General features: G+C 33.2%; 3 protein-coding genes across 4 annotated transcripts; 1 reads left to right on the top strand and 2 right to left on the bottom strand.

Moving 5' to 3' along the window:
• The first annotated feature begins 731 nt into the window (after positions 1-731).
• Positions 732-7,818, top strand: LOC130612162 (iron-sulfur protein NUBPL-like). The gene is made up of 11 exons (XM_057433460.1): positions 732-1,042; positions 1,196-1,325; positions 3,073-3,107; positions 3,633-3,717; positions 3,824-3,863; positions 4,029-4,086; positions 4,706-4,832; positions 5,276-5,361; positions 6,329-6,449; positions 7,406-7,488; positions 7,563-7,818. The coding sequence occupies exons 1-11, from the start codon at positions 971-973 to the stop codon at positions 7,611-7,613; spliced, it is 888 nt and encodes a 295-aa protein (XP_057289443.1). The 5' UTR covers positions 732-970; the 3' UTR covers positions 7,614-7,818.
• Positions 7,745-19,636, bottom strand: LOC130612160 (CAP-Gly domain-containing linker protein 4-like). Of its 2 annotated transcripts, XM_057433459.1 has the most exons (20): positions 19,482-19,636; positions 19,279-19,371; positions 17,802-17,866; positions 17,169-17,512; positions 15,780-15,868; positions 15,489-15,558; positions 15,030-15,133; positions 14,168-14,236; positions 13,877-14,012; positions 13,203-13,289; positions 13,070-13,107; positions 12,747-12,823; positions 12,314-12,436; positions 12,107-12,144; positions 11,439-11,555; positions 9,773-9,881; positions 9,646-9,691; positions 8,963-9,065; positions 8,239-8,284; positions 7,745-7,934 (listed from the first exon to the last, which is right to left on the bottom strand). In XM_057433459.1, the coding sequence occupies exons 1-20, from the start codon at positions 19,482-19,484 to the stop codon at positions 7,844-7,846; spliced, it is 1,848 nt and encodes a 615-aa protein (XP_057289442.1). In that variant the 5' UTR covers positions 19,485-19,636; the 3' UTR covers positions 7,745-7,843. The 2 variants fall into 2 exon arrangements, with proteins under 2 accessions (XP_057289442.1, XP_057289441.1); XM_057433458.1 differs by lacking the exons at positions 7,745-7,934; positions 8,239-8,284 and having other exon boundaries at positions 8,316-9,065.
• A 1,647-nt stretch (positions 19,637-21,283) lies between these two features.
• LOC130662612 (putative leucine-rich repeat-containing protein DDB_G0290503) lies at positions 21,284-23,906 on the bottom strand. Its single transcript, XM_057461508.1, has 2 exons — positions 22,414-23,906; positions 21,284-22,253 (listed from the first exon to the last, which is right to left on the bottom strand). The coding sequence occupies exons 1-2, from the start codon at positions 22,603-22,605 to the stop codon at positions 21,309-21,311; spliced, it is 1,137 nt and encodes a 378-aa protein (XP_057317491.1). The 5' UTR covers positions 22,606-23,906; the 3' UTR covers positions 21,284-21,308.
• Between the last annotated feature and the right edge of the window lie 111 nt (positions 23,907-24,017).

Here is a 24,017-nt window from a genome sequence, read left to right as displayed (position 1 = left end):
CCAGATATTTTAAAAAAAGGAAATTTTAGCGAGAACTAATTTTCGCAAAATTGACAAAAGCTCGCAAAAATTAATTACCGTATAAAAATATTTCCTTTAAGGTTCTCCTGTGGCTACTGACAGTTTACAGGGCAATGAAAAAGGGTCTGAAAACAATGTTGAATAGCACTATACTGTTTTTGGCCCTGGGAATGAATTTGCTTGCTCTGATCTGAAAATCCTGCAAAAAAAAATACGCACGACCGACAAACCGACACATTTTTGCAGGATCTTCAGGATGCGAACATAACATATTTTTGATGGTGGCCTTATTATGATATTTATGTAGTATTACGCAAAGTAGTGGTTTCGAAATACAATGCCGCACGGCTATGGGAAAAATCTGAAGAAAACAACAACAAACACGTTTACCGGCCCATAGTAGTGGATATTTTTAGTAAAAAGAAAAAGTCGTTTTCAATTTTAAAATTAAATTTATGTATATATTCTAAATTGGTTTTAAGATGATTAGTACAGTGCAACTAGTTGTACAGATAACTTCAGTTTGATAAATTACAGTTAAATTTCTTAACTGTGAAAAGGTGTATTTTGGATTTTTCGCGAATTCATGAGTATAACGCAAAAATAAACTATTATTTCACACTTTTTCAAGAAAATATATTCAGACGCGGGTAAAGTAAAAAAAAGTTAACAAGTTTTAAATCCATTGAATGTGTTTTTGAGCCTTGTTCCAAACTTTATTTTTTTGTGTGGAATAGCTATCACTGTCATCATTTTTTAACAAGAAAACTTTCGCGATTTGTGTTAACAAATATTTTGTGGGAATAAACTTTTGTCATTTGGCTGGGTGAGGATATTGCTACTGTGTGTTGGCTCTATTAATATTGATTTCTGTCTTTTTTGGTTTTTGAAGATTCCTGAATGCGTAATATAATAATGTAAATATATATTTTGTATATAGGTAACAAACATGTTACAGCTTACAAAAACAACATTTTCTTACATGTGTAAGGCAAGGCAATTGCATATTTCAAGATTAAAAGTAAGTTATTAAATTTAACTTTTGGCAGCTAGCAGAAAGATGGCTGATGTAATTCTAGCACTCACTATTTTTTAAAGTTTTCTATATAAAATGCATTTTTAGGCAGACTCAAAAGTTCTTAGACAACTATATACATTTTCCTAAATGTTTTAGGGGACACTTACTTCAAAACAAAAAGAACTGATGGCAAAAGGTCTTCCAAAAAGGAAACCTATACCTGGAGTTAAGAATGTTATTTTAGTTGCATCTGGAAAAGGTGGTGTTGGTAAATCCACATCTGCTGGTAAGCACTTGATTAATTGATTATTTTAATTGGTTGATAATTGGTTGGTTTTTAAAATTATTTCAAAATTATTTATATATTAATTCGGGCATATGACTCCACAATAAAAATAAGTACGAGAAGTTTGATTGATGATGACATTTTTTTATTTTAATTTAACGGATATTTCGTCTTGTTACTACAAGACATTATCAACGTAAATTGTTACAATTATCTTACAAGTTTTTTAAATATAGTTTTCAAAAACTACATAATACACAGAGGATAAACAACAACAAAACATATATATAACAAATAACGGCGAACACAAAGGTATTTAATTTATATACCGTTGGTAAGGGTAGCGTGCATCACGTGGAGCACAAATGCACTCCTCCCCTTGTTGACTATAAATGATTTTTATCTAAAACAATTTTAATGGAACAGACAATTCCTGTACATTAAGTGTGGGACTGTTATCACGAATATACATGACCTCAGCTATTTTTTTCATTTTAAAGTGGTGAACATTATCTATTAAAATATACTGAAGTTATGTTTGTTGTTTACTTTTATCCCTATTCTTTGTATGTTTTCCTATCTAATTTTGAAAACAATAAACATATTTTTTATTATTACAATATTTTATTATCATTTAAAATAAGTTGTTAACTTTTGGTAAGGTTGTAATAACACCTTGGAAGTGAAAAAATGACACTTTTACTAATAAAACTTTTAAGTTCAATTTACGAAACACAAAAATATACTAAATTTATAAAGCTGACCATATAGTGAAGAACGTGCTAATTTCAGATCCATTAGGTTGTTATATGGTAGCGTCAACTAAAAATATGTAAAAAGAACTTCTTAGCTATAGGTGTATGGTGCTTTGTTTACTCACCATGGGTATTGTTCCAATTATCCAGGCTAATAAGAATTGTCTTTCTTACTAGTCAATAGCATAATGATTTTATATTGAATTGGCTTTTGACCTAAGGTGACAGGATTGCTTTCTAATTTAAACATAAATTTCCCAAAGTGTCCACCAGAGAATATGAAAACAGTTGCTAAAAAAGAGAAATACGGCAACAATGGAAAGTTGTAGAAAAGAGAATAAAGGAACCAACGATAAGTTGTAAAAAATGATAAAAAGGGAAATTAAAAGAAGTTGTAAAAACTAGTCAGTAGCCCATGAATAAATCTACGAGTTGGTTCTCATTCTGTATATATCGCATTTCGTATTTTCATAACAGGACTTTTTTCTCGCCACAAATAGACAGACAGAATGCAGCTATTATTACAAAGGAGAGGTAAACGACAAGAAGTTGTTTAACAGGTAGTGTAATGACTTGTCACGCTTCGTTAAATTAGGATAGGTGTCACTGGAGAAGAGTGTTTTTACTTTGGTACATGCACAGTAGAATTTGTATTGTGTGCTTTTCGCTTAGCATCCTCACTATTTTGTACGGAATATCCCTTTAATCACATCACAATGATGTCTTTTAATTGAAATACATTCGGCTTTTGGGTGCATATGCATGTATCATAATGCAATGTGGTGTTAGAAACAGTCTCAAAAATACTTACCTCTGCATTATATGTTACAAAGAAAGTCCTGGTCACATAAAAGAATGCACATCAGCCTGTAATGCTTCTTGGGTTTGCCTTAACAATACTTTACTTAAAAATCCTGTTTAAGTATAGTATTTTTTTTTTGCTTTAAATAAGCATTTAAAATAGATTTCCCCCATGCTTCCCTTTATTTTAGTTAATATCGCTGCTGCCATTGCCAGATGTCAAAAGGTAATATTATGACTGAGAATCGTATGTAATATATGACAAGCATGTTACACCTTTTTTATAAGCATAGTGTATTTTTTCTCCACACTTCAACCTCATTTATGCCTATTTTATGTAATAACGTTTTACATAATAATTTTATTTATATTTAATTCTTATTTATTTTTAAATTTTAAATTCACTTCTTTCACGTAAGCACATTTGCCTGTAACATATTTTCACTTACACTAGAGCATATTTCTATATTTATTTAAGAAATATATCGATTTTTTTATATTTTGTTTTCTTTCTATCTTTTAGTACATAATTTTTGCTTTGGAAGTTGATATGTTGTATAAACAAATATTCATTTTTGTTATTCAGCCTTAAGATTTTCAGAAATCTCAGCCTACACGTGCCACTAAAATTTACGCTTATAAAAAACTAAATAGTTGTAGCAAAGTTTGATAAGTGTAATGGTTAACCTCTTCATATGTATTTATCAGTATCTTACATATTACTATCTTGTTATCTTTATCTCTAACATAGAATGTTGGCATCCTTGATGCAGATATTTATGGACCTTCCATTCCAAAAATGATGAATCTCAATGCAGAGCCAACTTTGAACGACTGTAAGATTCTCAAATACTGGATTGGGCTGGTGTTATTTAAAACAGAGTTTGTTTGTTGTGATCCAGATTTTCTTTTAATTTTTTTTTTTTTTTTTTTTTGATTTAGTGAACCAAATGATTCCACTTCAAAATTATGGTATAAAATGGTGAGTTACTGAAATACCTTTTTTTATACTGCTTATCCAAAACAGTGCTTTCGTAAATCGATCAATCTGTAAACATGCTGTCAATTTGTCAGAAAAGCAAAGATGATATTTAACGTTACTGCACTATCATCATAACCCCGTATGGTTTGATATACATTTTTTTAGCATGTCAATTGGATTTCTTGTAGATGAAACCTCTGCCGTTGTGTGGCGTGGTCCCATGGTACGTAATACGTGAATCGTTGTGAGGATGAGTTTATAAGAAGTTAAATGCGTTTTTTTTTTTTTTTGCGGAACTGTAATTTTCAAATACTAGAATGTGATCAAATTTCACAAATTATGCAGAGTTGCGAAATTTTTCGTGTTCCTTAAGGCTTCTGCTTGTATCTTCGTGTAACGAAGCCTTAAGACACAAAAAGTTTAAAAAAAAACAGAGTTCGTTGTATCAAAGGTTTGTTAAAGTAGGACAGGCGGAATTTAGTTCGTTTAATCGAAAGGTTATTGAGGATTCGCAGTTTCGAGAGTTCTCTGTAGTTTTATTTGTAAGGAAACACCAAGGAGTCAAAAAACTCAATTAATTGGCTTATTTATTATTTTTCGTATCTCTATATTCGCTGAGAGTCGTATCTACCCAATGCGTATTATTTTTCGCTTGCTGTTTTTGTTTCAAGAAGAAAAAAATGATTGCGAAAAAGTGTTTTTAAGCCTCGAAATTTGGAACAAGAACTGCGATATAAATAGAATATATACGCACGAAATACATATAATATATTAATGTTCGCGAAATGCAAATTTATTATTAAGATAGCACTGATCAATCGCCTTTTCTTTTTTTTTTTCAGGTGATGTCAGCTGTGCAGAAACTAATAAGAGATGTTGATTGGTCCCCTCTCGATTACTTGATTGTCGACATGCCACCGGGAACTGGTGATATCCAGCTGTCTATATCACAGTTGGTACAAGTAACAGGTAACTTGAAATGTATACACGTGTATTCAAACAAATTTTGTCAAGGCTTGATAGGTTAACGCCATTGGTTTCTCGTTAGGAGTTATTGTAAAATTGTTACTTTGAACCACAATTTCGAAATAATTGAATGTGATAAAATTTCGCGGATTTTTCAAATTCTCCAAACTTTTTAGACCTTAGCACGTAAATTGTTTCAGCAATTTGAAGTACATGTAGATGTTAAATTCGAAGATCAACAGCTTCGAGCGTGGAAAATAACGAATAAGTATAAAAAGTTGTTGTACTGATGCTCTATACTAATCTGCTACCATACCGGAGTGTGATTAAAATATAGGTAGTCTGAAGTCAACGAACCAGCTCTCAATCTTCAATGAACTTCAGTTTGATTATGTGTTATTCTATCTCCTTTTTAAAACATTTTGTTTGGTCTTTTAAATGTTTAGGTGCTGTTATTGTCACGACACCGCAGGATATCGCTCTTCTTGACGCCCGACGTGGGGCGGAGATGTTTCGCAAAGTTGAAATCCCTGTATGTATATTGGATTTACCTAGACGGTAAACATCTGTTGGCAACCTACCTGGGCGCGTGAAACCACGTCACCTATGTGTAGGGGTCTTGTAAGGCTGTAATAGGCCACATTACAGCCTTTGGAGGCCTGGCACGTATTTGGCAGTGTTCTAGAGGCCTGGTGCCGTGGGAAACGACTTATGACCAAGGACATTGTAGTGCATTAAGTATGCAAATGTTAACAAAAAATATTTGTGGCCAAAAAAATTGGTAGACAACAGAAAAAGCGAACCACCAAAATAATAAGAATTTTTGCGGAATTTAATTTGGCTGCTTTTTTCCAATCTGCCAAATTTTTTGTTTGGGAAAAAAGCAAAAGGGAATATCCCCTTTTGTTAACAAAATTTAATTTTTTTGAGAACTTTATCTCAAAAAAATGTTTTAGTCTCTTGCGAGTTTAAGATAAAGAGTCCACTGTATTAAAAATTAGTACTCGTAAGATATTAAGTTAAATTCATTTATGCGTTGAAGGTTATTCTTCTTTCTTCATAAAGTGCTCAATGTTGTTTCATCAGAGCAAATACACAAGTAAAGATAACAATGGTTTGTATTTATATAGGTATGCACATCTTTAAAAGTATTTTTTTTCTATCGCCTAATAATATAGACTACTGAAGATTGTCGTCCGTGTGGCGGCATAAAACTATTAGTTTAGAAAATACAAACCATTTTTTTCTTTACTTGTGTTAAATTCATTAAAATACTTTTGAAAATGTCTTTGTGTATGTTATTTCTGTCGCGTGAAAATTTATTAACATGAGGTACGTTGAGTTACCATTTTGAAAATTTGAGCTGTACAAACTCAAATAAAATTATGAAGATTTTAATAAAAATAGTGTATGAAAGTGATTTTCGTGGATCATTGTTGGCGTGTAATGTCCTAAAAATGCAAAGTTTTACAAGAACTGACTTCCTGTGATCTTTTCAGGTATTAGGCTTGGTGCAAAACATGAGTCAATTCATTTGTCCGAATTGTCATCACGTCAGTCATATTTTTGGACAAGATGGAGCGATAAAATTGAGTGAAGAATTGAACGTAGAATTTATAGGTAGGCTTTGAGAACATTTCTGGATTTTTTAAAGTTATTTACTTATGTTGATCAAGTACATAAAAAAGCATCCCTATTTTAAGGTTGGCGCAGATTTAAGTTAGCGAGCGATGTGTGGAAAAAAATAATTTCCCGTGGATTCAATTGGGAGGAGTCGCAAGTTTTGTGTGGGCTGAATTTTTTTACATGCACGGTTTTCTATATTTCTAAAACTAACCTAACCATAAAATAAAAAAAAGTATTAGGCGATAGAAAAAAGAAGACTTTGTAAGATGCGTATACCTACATAAATTTTAACTTTTAAACAAAAGTATACTTTAATTGGAGAAACTTTCGCGAGATAGAAAATTCGCGAAATTTTTTAGATAAACTTTCGCGAATGAAGAAATTCGAAAAATTTCGCGAGATTAACTTTCGGGAATGAAGAAACCCACAAATTTTTGCGAGATAAACTTTCGCGAACAAGAATTTTTCAGTTAAAAAAAACTCAAAATTCTTAGCATAATTGAAAATGTTATAAATTTTCTTTCTTAAAATAAGATTTATAACTATTTTGTGCGTTTTTGGTGAAAAATGATAAAATAGCTTACTGGATAAACTTTCGCGAATGAAGAAATTCGGAAACTTTCGCGAGATAAAGTTTCGCGAATGAAGAAAATCGCACATTTTCGCGAGACAAACTTTCGCGAAAATGGCGAAAAATCGTAAATTCGCGAAAGTTTCTCCAATTAAAGTAGTATTTATTTCGTACAAAACATCTGGTTCCTCGATTTGGTTATAGATGGTTTAATTTGGCGAGTGTATAAAAACCTTAAATTTGATGATAGCAAAAACAAAAAAATAGTGGTGTCAAAATTGCCACTACCATGCACAGACCTAATAACGCCTACTTTTTAGATATTTTATTTTTTTGTCGATTGAAAACCCAGGATGTAAATATACTGTTCGTTATTTAGGAGATATACCGTTAGATATCAATATACGAGAAACATCGGACAAGGGCGTGCCAATTGTTTTCGCCGATAGTACTTCCATTCAGGTATAACTAGCATCTTTCAGTTACATTTAAAGCTGTCGTGGTTGAACATTCATTTTCTTTCTGTTTAATTTTAGAGCCAATGCTACCATAAAATAGCGCGAAGATTGATCGAGACAACAAGCTAGGGAAAGAAGAATGACCAAACCGTGGAGAAAAACCATATGGGATGGGTAACCGAGTCAATTTGCTCCTGACGCGAGTGTAAGGAATGTTTGGACATAATTCTTTGCTGGCCACACGGCAAATATAAAAACTGTTGTATGATAAATATTTTTTTATTAAATGTATATATGATATTAAAAATAAAATAAATAGTAGTAAATAATATAATATTTGAAACTCTTGTCTTCCAAATTCATCTGAATTTTAAATCCACCAGCTGTGCACAGTTTATACCACGACATGTAGCTCGACTTGGACGTACCATGAGACCGTGGTTAGGTTTACTAAAAATAAACAAGTTGAATCGCACAAATTGGTAATGTTCAAAAAAAAGGATTTAGAAAAAGTGACGCACCAGTGGGCTAAACAATTTGTAAAACAAAGCTGATTTCGTAAATGTCCGAGTAAGATAATTTAAGAAAAACTTTCGCGATATATTTACGCGAATATATCTTCCGTAAAACACGTTAAAGCAAAAAACGCAAAGTTTATTACCTCACAAATAAACATTTTTGTCTCATTTTCACACTCCCTGGTGTTTTATCGTGCTAAACTTCCAATCAAAACATTATCTATCATCAAACTTACCAAGTAAAATACTTTTTATTTTCCACAGTACCATCGTTTTTTCCATCTAAAAATAGAAATTGAAGATTACTTAGTCACCCAAACATTATATGCGCCTGATTCGTTGCTTGGAAGAGGTGGTATATTTCATGCACCGTTTACACAACCAGGCTTTTACAATCCTGTACATAAACTTAAAAATGGCAGCTTTTTGGCCATTGCTCAAAATGGCAAAACAGCATCTCCCGTCCAATCCTTCGCGATGTGTGGGGACGGTAAGAAGCGTTAAAAATTGCGCTAGGTGCAGTAGTCTGGTGTGAACATAATTTGTGAACTTTGACAAGTTCAAAATGCGTGGTGGGTATGTCTTAAAACAACGTAAATGATTGCTTGGGTATGATCTTTGAAATTAAGCATTTATCCCAACAATTTTTTGAACATTTTAAAAGACGATGGTATATTCGTGTAGCATCTTAAATTATACAGTCAAACAGCTATGCAGAACATTAACATTAAATTAATTCTAGAATGAAAAGTAAAAATGAAAGGTATAAACAGAAAGAAATATAGTCAACATGCATTTTTTTTGTTTTTAAAAAACACACTCCAACTCTCTCTCTTTTCTTCATCCATGCAAACTCTACATTGTTTTTTCGCACTGAAGTTGGGCGAAAGATATCTATTTGATGTGTGCAGTTAACACAAATTAAGGATGTGTTTATAATTACAAGGAACATATACGTACTAGGTTTTCGTAGTTCGACGCCAAGCCATATCCCGTCAGAAAACTCGACACGACCAATGAAACGAACGATACCAAGTTCGTTATTGGCGTACACGCTCATACCCTGTCAACAATAAAACGTTTTACGAACATTGCCACAACCTTGCCATTCAAAATCTTTAGGGGATTAATTATATGGGGTAAATTGTTAGATAAAAAAACAATTTTTCGTGAATAAATTTTCGCAAGCCTTTACATTTTTCACGAGAATAAAATTTCCATAAAAAAATGAGGTTGACAACATATTTTTCTCAATTTATACCGTTTCAGGATTTTTTCTGTAAGGGACACAAAATAAAAACGGCTGAAAATACACATCAATATTATATAAGTGCTGGGTATCACTTTTTTTGAAATTTCGCGAAAATAACCGAAACATGCAAAAATTACGTGAATTAAATCCATGAGCATAACGCGACAATGGTAAACAAGTAAACAGAGATGCAAGGTTGCCCGTTGCCAAAAGAACACAGAACAATATAAAATCATCTCATTCTCTCACTCAAAAGTCGCGTAAAATAAGTCCCTGGGACCAGGTCACATTTAAACCTTATTCTCCAAGGGCACACAAGTAAACAGTCAAAATTACCTGTTGCCATGGCGCATGCGATTTGAGCACATTGAATGACACAAAATCAACTTACGTTTTTCAAAGTAAAATTAATTTGAGCGCCCAATGTTGTATCCAATCTTAAATTTAAAGAGGGAACCAAAATAAAAATGATGAGCTTTCGAAAGAAGTAAAATATATATATATACATATATCTGTACCTGGTCCGTTTCTTCTGTTGGGGCGTACTTGAAGCAGAACGGGGTGTACTTGAAGCAGAATGGAGTAAAATGTTTCTATTTATGTTTGCATGAGGGATTTTAGTATTGCCTAAAATAAAAGTGAAGATTTTGGTCTGAAATAGCCAAGTTAAGTGCTCGCCAAATTTAATTTTTTTCATCCATCGTCAAAATAAATAAATCCTTGCCAAGATAAAAATTCAACTCTTTTACAGACAAAAAAATGTGTTCTTCGAAACGTGATCATTTTTGAAAACAAGGATATTTCGCCTCGTCTGGAATCAAATGATGATACTGAACGATCAACTTTCCAGTCAATAACAGAGGAAATAAGAAAGCACTTTGACAATAAAGTTGAAGCGAATGATGACGATGAAGATGACGAAGAAGAATGGAAAGATGAAAACGTTAATTTAACAGAAACGCATTCGACATAATTATTTACGACAAAGAAGACAAATAAAACTAGGCTAAATTTTACTAACTAGTCGTTAGCCCGTGGAAAATCCACGGGTTCGCCCGTCCTTTTTATACCGCATTGCGTGCTTCTCGCTATTGCGACCATTTTGCGTGACAGACAGACTGACAGACAGACAGACAGTCAGACAGACAGACAGACGTATACGGGCATTATAATATAGATAATCCACGCCAGGTCCCATGAAGTGCCGAAATATCGCGAAAAGGAGTCATACTAACGTTAGAAACAATTAGCACGTTTAAGGGTTTAAAATGTAACCAAATAAGCCAAGTTCAAAATCCTTATTCCGTTGTAAACATTGACAAGTGAACTTTGACAAGTCCAATTGTTTAAATGTTAAGATAGAAACAGTTAAATTACTACTTGTGGCGATGGAAATCAAAATTTGCGCTCAGGCGGCACCTTTTTTTCACTGATTTTAGCTTATCCATGTTGACAGTTAAATTCTTATTGACAAACCACTTACAACCTATTTAAAAATTAACGCCATCCCTTATCATTATAAAGTCTCATAGAGCCACGAGTCCTCATGAATGTTAAATTCTCTCTGGGTATGAATTTAGAGATTTGAAAAAAAACTCCATATAAATCCACCTTTTTTTTTTTGTGAATTTATATGGAGATTGTTTAAAATGGCAAATTTGGCTTGTAGTTAATTTTAAATTTTTTTAAATATTTTAAATTTGCAGTTGATTTACTTTAAAAGATTAAAATAGTTTAAAATTGATATTTCAACAAAACACGCTAAATTTGCCACATTTTCAAGACGCTAAAATTCGACACATTACGGACGAACCTATGCATTTTATAAACACCTTATCATCAAATTCTACGAAACAACACTTTTTATTATAAGCACAGAAGTTGCATATATCTTATACTTATACAACGAAAAAAGTGCTTGGAAAGAGAGTTACCGTACCGCGTTTTAATAACACCACTAAGACCGTACTCATAGCAAAAGATGAATAAACAAGTCAATTTGCCAAGACAAGGCTTAAGATTTGGAGTCAAAATGCAGGCATGTACATAGCCAAACAACCTCCCTCACAACACACCCCTATGACCACCCCTGTGCCCAAACCCCCCACCCAACTTTTTCCATGTGATGTGCTTCATAAATATTTTATAAATTTATAAATATCCGCAGACGCCAATCACACTTACTGTTTGTGGACTTCTTAACACTGTTTTGTGTGCCACTAGAAATTTCAGTTGATTTGGTCTGTACAGGTTCAGGTGTAACGTTCTCGTCATTCAACAAGCGTTCTGCAGTGTCATTATCTATAAACAAAAGATGAGTCACTAGTTGTCACTATATTGTTAAATGACTAGTTCAACCATTAGTCAAATCGCTAGTCCAGCTATAAAAATATTCTGATGACAGCAAGTTCAATGCATTTTTTAAAAAAAAATGTTTTATGCTAACCAATATATGCTAATCCAAATTATAATCCAAAATCCTACGGTAAATGTTCACTGTGATTTTACTTTCTATGATACATTATATTTTTCAATTATAAAAATGCTTCCTATAGAGGCTGAACAGCACGTTTGTCGGCATGGGAAAATTTGCTGAAATGTGTTTTTCTTACAATTGAAATATGCAAGAATTATCCCGTTTGTCCCCGGGATGGTTGTTTAGCCTTTCTCAAAGAATGAAACGCAATATTTTTTATTTCTTAAAAAAGATTATTGTAAATATTTTTAATGTTAGTAAGGGAAACTCGCAATTTAAATAGATTGTATGGTATGAAAAAACCTGTAAATCCTTTAACATGATGTGTAATGCAAGGATTGTGAAGAGGCCTTGTTAAAAGAAATGTCTCACTTACTGACAGTATCGTGAAACGATTCTTCTTCACCATAAATTCTGAAATTGAAAAACACGTCTGCTGTTAGAATCATAATTTCATTTTTTCTAGTACTAGTTATCGTGCATGTTTTGCGCATAAAAATTGTACCATTTTGCGCATTATTATAATTTGAAAACTCAGAATGAATAAACTGTTTTAACTACAAAAGAAAATCTTATTTCCCACCTCTTAACTTTATTCAACGGCGCAAACACTCCATGTTTCGGACTACACTCAAAATATCGAACACCAGATACCGCTCCGTCGTTTTTCCCTGCCGCTTGATCGAGCTCAACACCAACCCAAATTCTAAGAAGGGAATTTTCTCTGTTAGTCACCATTTGGCCATATCACATCTTTGTGCGTCCTGATTTTTGAAAAAATGGCTGTTAAAGGTTAACAATAAATCGCCTATCTGATAACAGCTGCTGTGAAATCTGTGAATATGGCCTGAAGCCGTAACATCTGTATAACGGACACTAACATTCGGGATTGTTTAATTTTACGTCAAATAATTAAAAACATATCTCTAGAAAAATCTCTCTGTTTGCATAAAGGGGACACTTTTGCACATATATCCGCTTTAGGAAGGTTCATGACTATGCAGTAGTACACATACCCCGATGCAAACTTGGTTGGACCAACAAATTGTACAATACCAATCTTCTGACCAGCAACAACCACTTTTTCACCTATCTATAAGGTTTGGAGCAAAATAAGGTATGACAAGTATTGTTAAGTAAGGTGGAAATTTCATGCACCTTAACACAAATTAAAAAATAATTATTTCGACTTAATTATTATAGTTAGAAATGTGAAAAGAGTTTTGGCGCTTCTTTTTTTGAAGTTTCCATCAAAAAAACTTTTGAATTTCGGTTAAGCTTAAATTAGTTACGCTAAACTCTTAGAAATCTTTCTCCGTCTCTCCATTGATGCACTTACTTCTAAGTTTGGCCTATTTGAATCTGCAGAAGATGCTCCTAAAATAAGAAAGAAGGTTATCAGTATAAACAGAAGCATCACGAAACAGCATTGATACACATTGAGATATCTCCCAAAGAAAAGAGGAACTTACTTGAACTGTTTCGTGAACCATTAATTCCCAGTGGAACTGGTAATGTTCCATCGTATTTGTTTACACGTGTCAGCGGTGCGAATATTCCTAAAAAAAAAGTTACATTTAACAGAGAAAATTTGCGAAATTTTTTGAATTTCCCGGACAAGATATTTTGAGAGTCAATTTTACTGCTACAAACACTAACTTTGGCAAATTAAAAGAATTTTTTTATTTAATGCTTATAAACTTTTGAGAACCAATAAGAATTTCGTGATATAAACTCTCATGAATGTGGCAAATTTCGCTTACTTAATCTAAATTTTTTCGTTACCTTTCTCTGACATCAATTTTTAAATTTTTAAACGCAGAGAATCAATTTAAAATGTTTCAAGACACCCTTTATACATTTTGCTAGTAGTACTGTTTCATACAAAATGTTAGTGAAGGGAGAGAACACAATAACTTTAATTCTCCTACGATCCTTTTCTAATTACAAAAGATTGTCTCCAGGGATAAATCGTGAAAGCCACCTATTGGGGAGAATGCCTATTTTTCCCCATTTGAGCCAACTGAACTTAATAGGATGAACGGGCCAATGTTAGCAGTTATCCTAATGTTTTCTTTATTCAATTTATTCCATCAAGTACACCATCTATACTCAAATACAAATAAATTCAAAATTCATAACATACCATATTTCGGTTTGCAGTCAAAATACTTTACTCCTGCGATGGAACCATCATTTTTACCAACTGGTTCATTTAACTCAATACCTGCCCACTGACCAGATGCAAACTCCGTTGAACCGCAAAATCTCAACATACCAACCTGTTATACTGGTATGTTTAGTCACTTTTTCAATGGCAAAATACTGCTTAAAATAGCATGATTGCTATTGTTTATCATATAGTTAAATGTTGTAAGAACAGCTTTAATTTTTGCCTTAAAAACGGTACAATTAAAATCTTTAAATTAAACTATACCTTTCCAGCCACAATTACTTGATCGTTCATTTCCAAACCCAAAGCTTGGAGTGTGGATAGACTTAAACTCTAAAGTCGTGGGATATAAATGTATACATTAGAACAATGAAAAAATGTAGTTGCTGACGTCGCAGTGAATATACAAAAAAATTGGCGATATTTGTTTACATGCTGCATGTAAACAATCTACTAAAAAACATTTTCTAGAAATACTCCACTTTCAAAAAGTCACAGAAAGACACACAGAAGTAGCCTACTATTATATTAGATATTACCAAGAAACAAGGTTTCTAAAATTAATTTGTTAAAAAATTATTGTCTAAAAAAACAAAAAAAAGATGTGGCATAATAAGAGAAGAAATTGGAAGATATTTTTGCGATTCAGACGAAAGAAACTTTTCTGGTCTTTTATCTGAAATGCAAAACACATTTTTGCAATTTAGAGCGCTCACAAAAATACTGCACTATTGTTGATTTCCGCCAGTAAAGGCGGAATCTGTAATATCTATCTTAATTTGCATTTTAAAATTTTTTTGAGAACGATGATTTAAAATATTTTTATTTTATACCTTCGCCAAATTTATTTTTGTGATTTATTTTACAAAATGTTTTGAACCTAACTTTGCAAACAGGTCCCACAATCACGAGAAAAAGGTACATAAAAATTTCTTTCCATAGAAATTCCCAACGGCAGAAACTGCTACAAAAATTTTTTTGTTTCGGTTTTTTTCTGTCATTATAACAAATTTGTAAGAATAAAAAAATTAGTAAGAATAACAAAATGTAAGGAATACAATGAAATTGCAAAAAACTTGATAAAATTTTAAAATCTGAGATAATTTTCTCACTCTAAAATCCTTACATGAGTTTTTTTTGGTTCTGTATTCTGCATGGCAGTAGACAACAGTTGGTGTAATGATGCAATGACTTGTTTTGATTTAACATCTGATGTGTCAATATCATCACCTAAAATATGAAACAATTTTCCAAATAATTTTTTCACAAATTTTTAAATAAAAACAAACAACACCTTAGACGTTTTAGCAAAAAACAAAAATCCAGATTTATGGCTACGTAGATAAATTTTTAGTAGATCACACTTCTTTAATTATTCTTCCTGTAAAGATTTCAAAAACTTAACCGTTTTATACATTCAAAATAGTGCTTTTAGCATTTTTTATTAAAAATGTTGTTTAAACAGAGAAAGATACTCTGACATTCACTGTTTTAACTACAGTAAAGAGAATCAATTTGAAAGAAAATAATTAAAAATCAATATAACAAACTTTATAATACATTTCAGGAGTTTACAACTACTTACCTGAAGGGATACAACTAATCGGTAATTTTCCCAATTTATTTACGTAGTGAGGATTTGCGCCATATGAAATCTAAGGAAAAGGAAAAAATAAAAAATAAATATTGGAGTGAGCTATCTTTTTGATCTAATTTCATAGCGTCCATTGTAATACTGTTTTAGACTTGTGCAGATTGAAATCCCTAAATCCCCTTTAAAACGTTTTTATGGTTCCACTACATGACTTCAAGACTACTAGTGCATAATATCCCTACCCTGCCCCATCCAAGAAATATGCTGATAGTAGTCGCGTACCAGTGTTTCTACAGAATCGTAGCTTTTGTTAGCACAACCAATATGAAGCGCTGTACCACCGTCAAATTCTTTGCTGCATTGATCAATATCTAAAGTAGAGAATGGTTTTTAAATTTTCTCGCCTTTAACTTTACCAACATAAAGATTATTCAAGTGAATAAAGCCATATTTCAGCTTTTTCAGAGAAAAGAATATGATACTACTTTGGGCTGCTGTAGGTACTTATATATATTTTTAATAGAGTAACTTTCGTGAATTTTACTAATTGTATACACCTTGGCAAAAATTCTTGTTAAGAAATATAATCTTTCTAGAATTGACATGTTCCCTGAAATAATCTTCACAAATTTTTTCAAAAAACAAAAGGTTTTTTTCTTGATTTTTTCTCCTCTTATTCTCAATAGTTGCTATAGTTGCTATTCAAAGGATGACTCTTATTATTTACCAACAACAACCACATGGAAATTTACTTGGACTCCCCCTTTAGAAAAAAACAAAATGATAGGCACAAGTAGCCTACAACATCACGGTCTAGGGTTATTTACAAGAGAAGAAAGACTAACTTGTCCAGAAAACCTTACTCATAAGTAAACAAGTTTATACTTTCTGTACCAATGCATAACTCTCTGTATCACCAAATAAATTTCAAAAATAATTTAAAACATGCGAATATTTCTATTCTAGTGCCACTCTTTGAGTCAAATTTGAGGAGACTGATCCCGCTGCTGACATCAGCATGTTGAGACCTTCATTACTATATACTAGTCAATAAGGCCCGTGGATAAATTCACTCAGAAGGACAATGGAAAAATAGGTTGTTTCAGATGTTTAGTTGACGTCAGCAGTGTAAATCCAAAAAAAAATGGGCGATATTTAATTTATTTTTTGCCTGTAATGTGTAGAGGTTGAAACTCTGATCAAGAAATGTATAGGATATGTTTCCAACAAACGCATTATGAGATAAAAGGGTTTAAAAATTTTGCTGACATCAGCAAAAACCCACCAAAACCCAAAATTTTTTATATTAGGGTTTGAAGGTTTTTGTTGACGTCATCAACTCGTCCATTCTGAAACAGATTTGAGGACCCAGGTTTGGGAAACTTATCCATATATATAAGATCATCGCATATTACCTTAAAGGGTAATTTAATTTGCTTTTACAAATTAGCAAATACAAAAATAATAAAATATCCAAACAGTCACACTGGTGTAAAAAACAAAATTCATGCAGAAGTGAGCTAACAAGCTGTTATCTCACTGGTGTAAATGAACTTTTTTCAAGTGATATCAAAGTTTAGATCAGGCACATAATACCACAATTGGTAACATTAAAATAGTACTTCTGATAAAAGCTACCTATTGAAAAAAACCTTGCAATAAAATTTATACCATGAATGTTTCCAGCGTCCAGTAAGATTTTAACAACTGGTTTGATGTCAAAGAAAACTGCATAATGAAGAGCTGACATATCTGTCCATCTACATTTAGCAATAAGATTAGCACCCAGACTAATCAGTTTTTTAACAACATTGCAAGATGTTTCAATATCACCAACACCAATTGCACCAGACTTTGCTGCATAGTGTAAAAGCGTCATATCAGTAAGCCCGTCTCTGTCATCAATATGGCCTCCCCTTTTTAATATTTCCTCAATAAGAATTTCAATATGTTGTTGGGTTTGAGGAACCCATTGTCTCATTATGGCAAATATTTCAGAAATGGTAGTTCTTGGACTAAAAAAAGTAAAAACGAAATAAAATGGTTAATAAAGTGAAAAAATCCTATTCAATGAGATTACTGGTCTGATTACAGATCTTGCATATGTTTTGACTGCAATCCTTTTTATTAAATGAAGATATTTTGAAGACATGCAGCACTTGAGCCCTATTTTATACTCTTAAACAAAAGCCTGGTCAATTTATAAATTTTGTTTCTTAATATAATTTTTAATTGACGAGTTAGCCTCAAGAGTAGATATAATTCTAGCCACATGTATTTTGAAAACTGAATGAATTGACCTACTTGGATAGTATATCTTGGCAACCAGCACATGTTGGATCAAAAAAAGAAAGATCCAATTCTTGACACTAAAATTATAATAATGTTAAATTACTATTCCAACCGATAACAGTATGCAAAAATTTAGAGATATACAATATTGTTTTTTCAGCAAAACATAAAGTGCATTTGATGTTATGCAAAAAAACAAAACAAAAAATTAAACAAAAATCAAGTCATTTCTCTCGGTGACATAAAGAAATTTTTCTGCCCTAATTGCTAAAGTGGACATATAATCTATAATCTATAATCATCTAAAGTTATGCTTGCATCCTAGAGCTTTAAAAAAAAAAGTTGATTAGTTGATCAGGTAGAATTTCCCTGAGGTCTTTCCAATACACCTCTTCACAGTTTAAGTTGTTCACTTATTTTTGAAATTCTTGCCCAACTGAATGACAGCCTGATGTGGGGAACAAACCCACAACCACTTGGACATGAGCTGAACGCTCTACCGACTGTGCTACTAATCCCTATTTATCAAATTTATGTCTGTGTTTGTTCAATTTTTAAGAAATGGTATTTGTATTGCTCATTACTTTAGCTATATTTGTAATAGACTATATTTAGAGAACTTTTAACAAATAATTTATTCTCCTCCATACATTTTTTGTTCTCTTCAGTCCTCTCCTATAGACACTGCATTTGTCCATAGTTGCACTAGGCCTGTCTTCCAAATTTTTTTTTAAATCGTAACAGTGTGTTGCCCATGTCACAAGGTGTAACCTTATTATAGGAATCTTTAGACTGGCCCATGTTGTGGCTGTTTCTAAAAAGTATCAATAGTTACGCCCGTTCCTGTTTTTAGTGTGATTTTTAAAAGCACAGTCCTTTGTCAATATTGGGCCCATCCGATCTTGTGACACAGTCTTCTAAAAGCATTGGAATTGTTTGTCAATAGTGTTAGGTCTGTCCCATCTTATCACACATTTTCTAAAACTGCAGGCATCCTTTGTGTACAGTTGAGTTTGCCCCATCCGATGACACAGTTTTTTAAAAGCAGAGGATTCCTTTGTCAATAGTTGGGCCTGTACCAACTTAAGACAAAGTTGCATACATTTGTCCTAGTTGGGCCAGGCCCGTCAATAGATGGGCCATCCCAACTGTAAACACACCGACCCCTCCTATGACAGGCCGTCCTGTCTAAAGACGGGCCAGTGTCCGTATTTGGGCCAGAACGAAAACAAAACAAAATGAAGCAATCTGAAGTTTGTGATTGTGATGTGGATCATCATTAACATTCAATACCAATTCTTAAGTCACCATAGATTGCTTTGGGAGCTTTGGTGATATTGTTATTTGAAGATTTTTCCTGATCTACGGAGTCAGGTTTTATAGTGACGTGGTGAACAAAACATAATTTTGAAAGAGGCCTGACCTGCTGAGAAATAGCTAGCTAAAGAAATGTATAAAAAATAGCTAGCTAGATAGCTACACCACAAACCTCTTCACATATTGGTGGATCAACAGCACTGAATGAACATGGTGTCTTTCGGGAGGATGCAGAAGATTCAGAGTTCCCGCCACCATTTACTACCTAATGAAATGGTACACATTAGCATTAGCTAGCATTTATAAAACCTTTTTCCAACAACACGTTTTAGCATTAATACATGCTAAAAAATAAATTGATTCTCGTTAACTTACCATAGCTAATATCAAAATATACCCATATTAATAGACGGTTGATATACACTGCCTTCGGCACCACTTTTCTGAAAAAAGAGCAATCGTGCGTGGAATGTTTACAAATTCGCAGCTCTCGTCTGCCATTATGAATCAGATTTCTCTTGTGCCTGGCATCAAGAGGAGGGTGGAAATGAATTTCGCCATTCGGGAGAGCACACAAGACCTCAACAACCGCTCGATTTATGAAAATAATTTACTCTCTGTCCGTAATCGTTTGGGTTTTTTGTAATCTGATGACAGTTTGACGATGAATCCTGTATTAAATGGATAACTAAAGAAAGGGTCAAAACGCACTTCCCTTGGCGTTTAAAATTTACAACCAGAAGGGTAACGATATTATTCTGCGGCTCCACAAAGAGAAAAAAGTTGATAGAACAGAAGCATGTTCCTTAATTATCGCCAATACAAAATTCCATTGCTCGGCTTTTTTTCTTCTGAACAACTCCTCACAACAAGAAGTTAGTTTCCGGTTAGATTTCCTTGCTTTGTTTCATTCACTTGGCATTTGTTAATCCGTGCACAGATGTTAGTTAATATCGAAGTCCATTAAAGTTGTAACTAAAATCCGTTGGTTCAACCCCTGATCTACCGATTTTAAGTTAGTGGGGAAGAATTGAGAATGTTAATTATTAATTCAACCTTTGTCTTCGTAGCTTCGTAGCTGGATTTTTTACATCCTTCTGATGTAACCAATTTAAACACCTGGAGAAGAGAATGCAATTAAAATGAATATTGGCAAAATGGGGTTCTTCCTTTTCATTATTTGAACTTGCTACCCTTGCAACTCTGGCTTTTCCTCTATGGTTTTTATAAGATTTCGCCTCCAATGAAACGTTTTGTCATCCTGTTAAAATTTAAGCTGTTATCATCACATTTGCAAACTCATTCATTCACCATAATTAACAAATAAAGTCAGAATATCTTTAAGACATAATAAGAGACATAATTTAATCAATCAAAGATACACAATACAAACGCAACTGGAAAAAAATTAGTACGTGATGTCAACAGAAATAACTCTTAAATGTTGATCTCCTATGAACTTTGTAGCGGTTAAAGAACTTCCTATATTTGTTACAGGGAATATGAGGACAGCGACAGAGGACAGCTGAAACAAGGAAAAGCAGTGACCACTAAGGTGTGTTAATTGAAATGATTAAAGCATGCCATACAGATATAGTAACTTAAATAACGTCACCCGCATCCCGTGTGCACTCCCATTTGAACACGTTACACATTTATCTCGACAGCGATAGCATAATCGATATGGTTTTTTCAAGCTCTTATGTCAAGGCAACCGTCAGCCATTAAAAAAATAAAAAAGAGCCCTGGGAACGAGGTTAATGTCAAGGGTAAATTGTTTTAATTATAGTTTGTTCCTTTCTATAATTCAACTGCATATTTGCTTAGACAGCCCGATATTGTCGGACTTGGCATTAAGCCACGTGGACAATCTGCAAACTTAGTTAGCGACTGAATGAAGCATTACCGCTACTCAACAACAACAGTGTACATGGTAAAAAAATTTGATAATGCGATGGTCATTTTGGGCAAACATTAACTCACCATAGGTAGTGTGGTTTAGCTGGCGCACAAAGACATAATGAGATCAACGCAGTTTATCCGCTTGTTTTAAAACTTCATCTGTTTAACAACATAGCTAAATGTTTGCATCCCCATGGTTAAAATAATAAAAATATTTTATAGTTTCATTTTCTATTACCATAAATTTTTAGTAATAAAAATATATAAAAACACGACACAAACATAAAAAATGTCTACTACTTAATGTAGTATTGAGAACTCGTCATTCATCTTGTTCACTATTAACTGTAGACGAGATCTCACTGTCGAACATTTAATCCTTGGTTTGTAAAAACATCTCTTTGAGCATTTTCTTTCAATGTCACTCATAAAATGTCCAACTATGTCCTGTGTAAATTCATTTGATTGGTTAAATCTTTTTTCTAAAGATTTTAGATTAGCTTCTAGGTCAAAATTTTGTTCTTGAAGCTTGATAGCCTGTGTGTCTTTCTCGATTATTTCTCTCGATAAATTTGAAATCTCATTCTCTTTTTGACAACGTTCTTGTTCTAGCTGTAGTTGCAAAAGAGATACTTCTATGGCATGTTCTGCCAGCAGCTTGGCGACTGTGCTTTCATTTTCTTGATAGATTTTTTCTTCTCTTTCTTTCATGTTTGCCAATTCTTGTTCCTTTTCCTTCATATTGAATTGACATTTTGATATTGTTGCCTTTAATTCTCCAACTTCTTCGAGCTGCATCTCATTTTTTTTCTTCAGATGTGCTATTTCAGCCAACATGTGGGCACGTTCATCCTCATAAACTTTTACTTTTTGTGTTAACTCTAAAAGTTGCACTTCTAAAGATTTACTATGTGTTTCCGCTGCCTCAACTTTCATCTTATATCCTTCAACGCTTGCATTTAAAAGTGCATGTTGTTGATTCATCTTCAGTAAAACTTCGTTGATGGATTTATTTGCAAGCTTTGTTTGAGCTAGCTCTTTCTGAAGAATTTGATTCTGCTTTGAAATCGCTTCATAAGCTGAATTCGATCTTTCCTGGTCAATTTTCATTGCAGCTATGGTTGCATCTTTGGCTTTAATTTCAATAGCTTGATTTGCTATGTCATCTTTCAAGGAAAGGATAATGACTGTGTTATAATTCAGTTGTTGCGTCAGAGTGTTAATAGCAAAATCTATTTCTGTTGCCTAAAAAAGAAGGTTGTTTAAGAAATCACACCTCCTCAATCAAGAGGTACTTAGTAAGTTATGGTGCAAATTAGGCCAATTTGATATAAGAGGTACAGGTACTGAATGACAAATTGACAAAATAACTGCAGATTACAATAAGGGTGTCAATCAAACTTACTTGATTGGACGCGATGTTAAGTTTCTCCTCATCTGCGACCATTGTTGCATTCTCCTTCAACAACATAACGTCTGGGTTACTGCTTTGTTTAACTTCAGCATCAGACTTATTTTGTACAAGCTGGTTGTTGATAACTTGTTTATTTGATTTGTTTCTATATTGATTCTTCTTCATCTTCCGTTTACCCGCCATCGTAAATATTTCACAAGTAAACTGTAAATGAATTACGATTCACGACAAACAATTTGACGTCAAATAATATGAATACTATACAGCGTCATTAAAAATGGTGTCAACTTCCGCCTCTGTTGCTTAACAATTTAACCTCTCTCTCTTTATCTCTCTATTCTCCTATGGCCGCCAATAAAGTTTTTATCCATAATAAATACACATATCCAAGTTGTTTATCTCTTTCTAAAACTGTAGCTGTACAATTCAATATTCATTAAGTTGGTTGGATTCTTTGGATTCTTTTTTAGTGGTTAAGTAGCGCAGATAACATTCTCACTAGAGGTGCGATGTACTTAAAAATTACTTTATCCCCTTTTCTGGTGCTGCTAAGTATTCACAGTATTATTCGGTGCGAAGTTGTGACTATCCTATCTCCCGAAAGACAATATGATTATCTTTTCTTTAACGGCACCCAAATATAATTGAGATAAATGACCCACTGAGCCGTGTACGAACGTACTAAGATGATAGCGCCTTTTAATATATCCTAAGTAACATCGCAAACAGAAGAATCCCCAGTCTATTCAAGCATCCTGTTGATGACAGGTAAAGCATTACATGAAAATGTTACTTAAAGGCTTTCATGTGTTAAACATTGTCTTACTATAAACTCGTTTCACCGAAGTTTCACTAAACAGTACTTTTAAAATTTAACACGCTTATTTTTGAAGTAGTCAGTAATAATTAATAGTATTGAATCATAAGATATAGGAGACACACTGCGAGATCGAACCAGACGTTACGGTTACTGTTATGGTTACGGTTTACGAGCAAAACAAGTCGTTTTTTTTTATTCTCGCGCTGTAAATGAATGCTTAAAGAACGGGCCGAATAACACAATTTAAACTGTATAATAACCAAACTCACTTAAATCTTATAGGCCTGATAATATTCTTCTGACATCCCTACCCTGGTAAATAATGAACTTACAAAAACAACGCAATTAGTTTTTTATTTAAGAATTTATAAACTGCGACAGGCGTGGTTGTGCTAATTTCGAAGGGTGAACCGTAAGAAGGTTTGAGGGACCTGGCACGTTTAGAATATAAATGGTGGCCGCAAAATGACGTATACTCACCGGTGGGACGCATGACGCTGCGGAAAGTTTGAATCAAATCCACTAGGTGGCGTTTTGCGGTGCCGCATGCTGTTATTGTTAGCATGTTTTATTGTTATAAAATAAAACGAATTTAATGTGAAACAAAAAAATCAGAATGATCATACACCGAGGTGCACTTGTTTTCAGTGCGAAATTATTTCTAAAGTCTAAAGACTTACAAAACAGAGTTAGCTTTTCCTTCGTTTGAGATCTTCAACGGATTTTCCGACTTAAAGAAACCTAAAAAGCCCTGGGGACACGCATTAACTGAGCA

Source organism: Hydractinia symbiolongicarpus, chromosome 10 (assembly GCF_029227915.1).
Source record: "Hydractinia symbiolongicarpus strain clone_291-10 chromosome 10, HSymV2.1, whole genome shotgun sequence".
NCBI classification, from domain to species: Eukaryota; Metazoa; Cnidaria; class Hydrozoa; order Anthoathecata; family Hydractiniidae; genus Hydractinia; species Hydractinia symbiolongicarpus.
The sequence above is the reverse complement of the archived record's forward strand: the minus strand, read 5'-3'. Positions and strand labels throughout refer to the sequence as shown.

What these genes read in the sequence shown, in the direction of transcription:
- LOC130612162 (XM_057433460.1), top strand. Translation starts at nt 971, where the DNA reads ATGTTACAGCTTACAAAAACAACATTTTCTTACATGTGTAAGGCAAGG. An exon ending in ACAGTTGGTACAAGTAACAG is followed by an intron (nt 4,833 to 5,275) that starts GTAACTTGAAAT and finishes TTAAATGTTTAG; the next exon opens with GTGCTGTTATTGTCACGACA. An exon ending in ATTGAACGTAGAATTTATAG is followed by an intron (nt 6,450 to 7,405) that starts GTAGGCTTTGAG and finishes TTCGTTATTTAG; the next exon opens with GAGATATACCGTTAGATATC.
- LOC130662612 (XM_057461508.1), bottom strand. Translation starts at nt 22,605, where the DNA reads ATGGCGGGTAAACGGAAGATGAAGAAGAATCAATATAGAAACAAATCA. An exon ending in TTAACATCGCGTCCAATCAA is followed by an intron (nt 22,254 to 22,413) that starts GTAAGTTTGATT and finishes CTTCTTTTTTAG; the next exon opens with GCAACAGAAATAGATTTTGC.
- LOC130612160 (XM_057433458.1), bottom strand. An exon ending in ATCCACCAATATGTGAAGAG is followed by an intron (nt 17,867 to 19,278) that starts GTTTGTGGTGTA and finishes TTATAATTTTAG; the next exon opens with TGTCAAGAATTGGATCTTTC. An exon ending in TGCCAAGATATACTATCCAA is followed by an intron (nt 17,513 to 17,801) that starts GTAGGTCAATTC and finishes TACTTTTTTTAG; the next exon opens with TCCAAGAACTACCATTTCTG.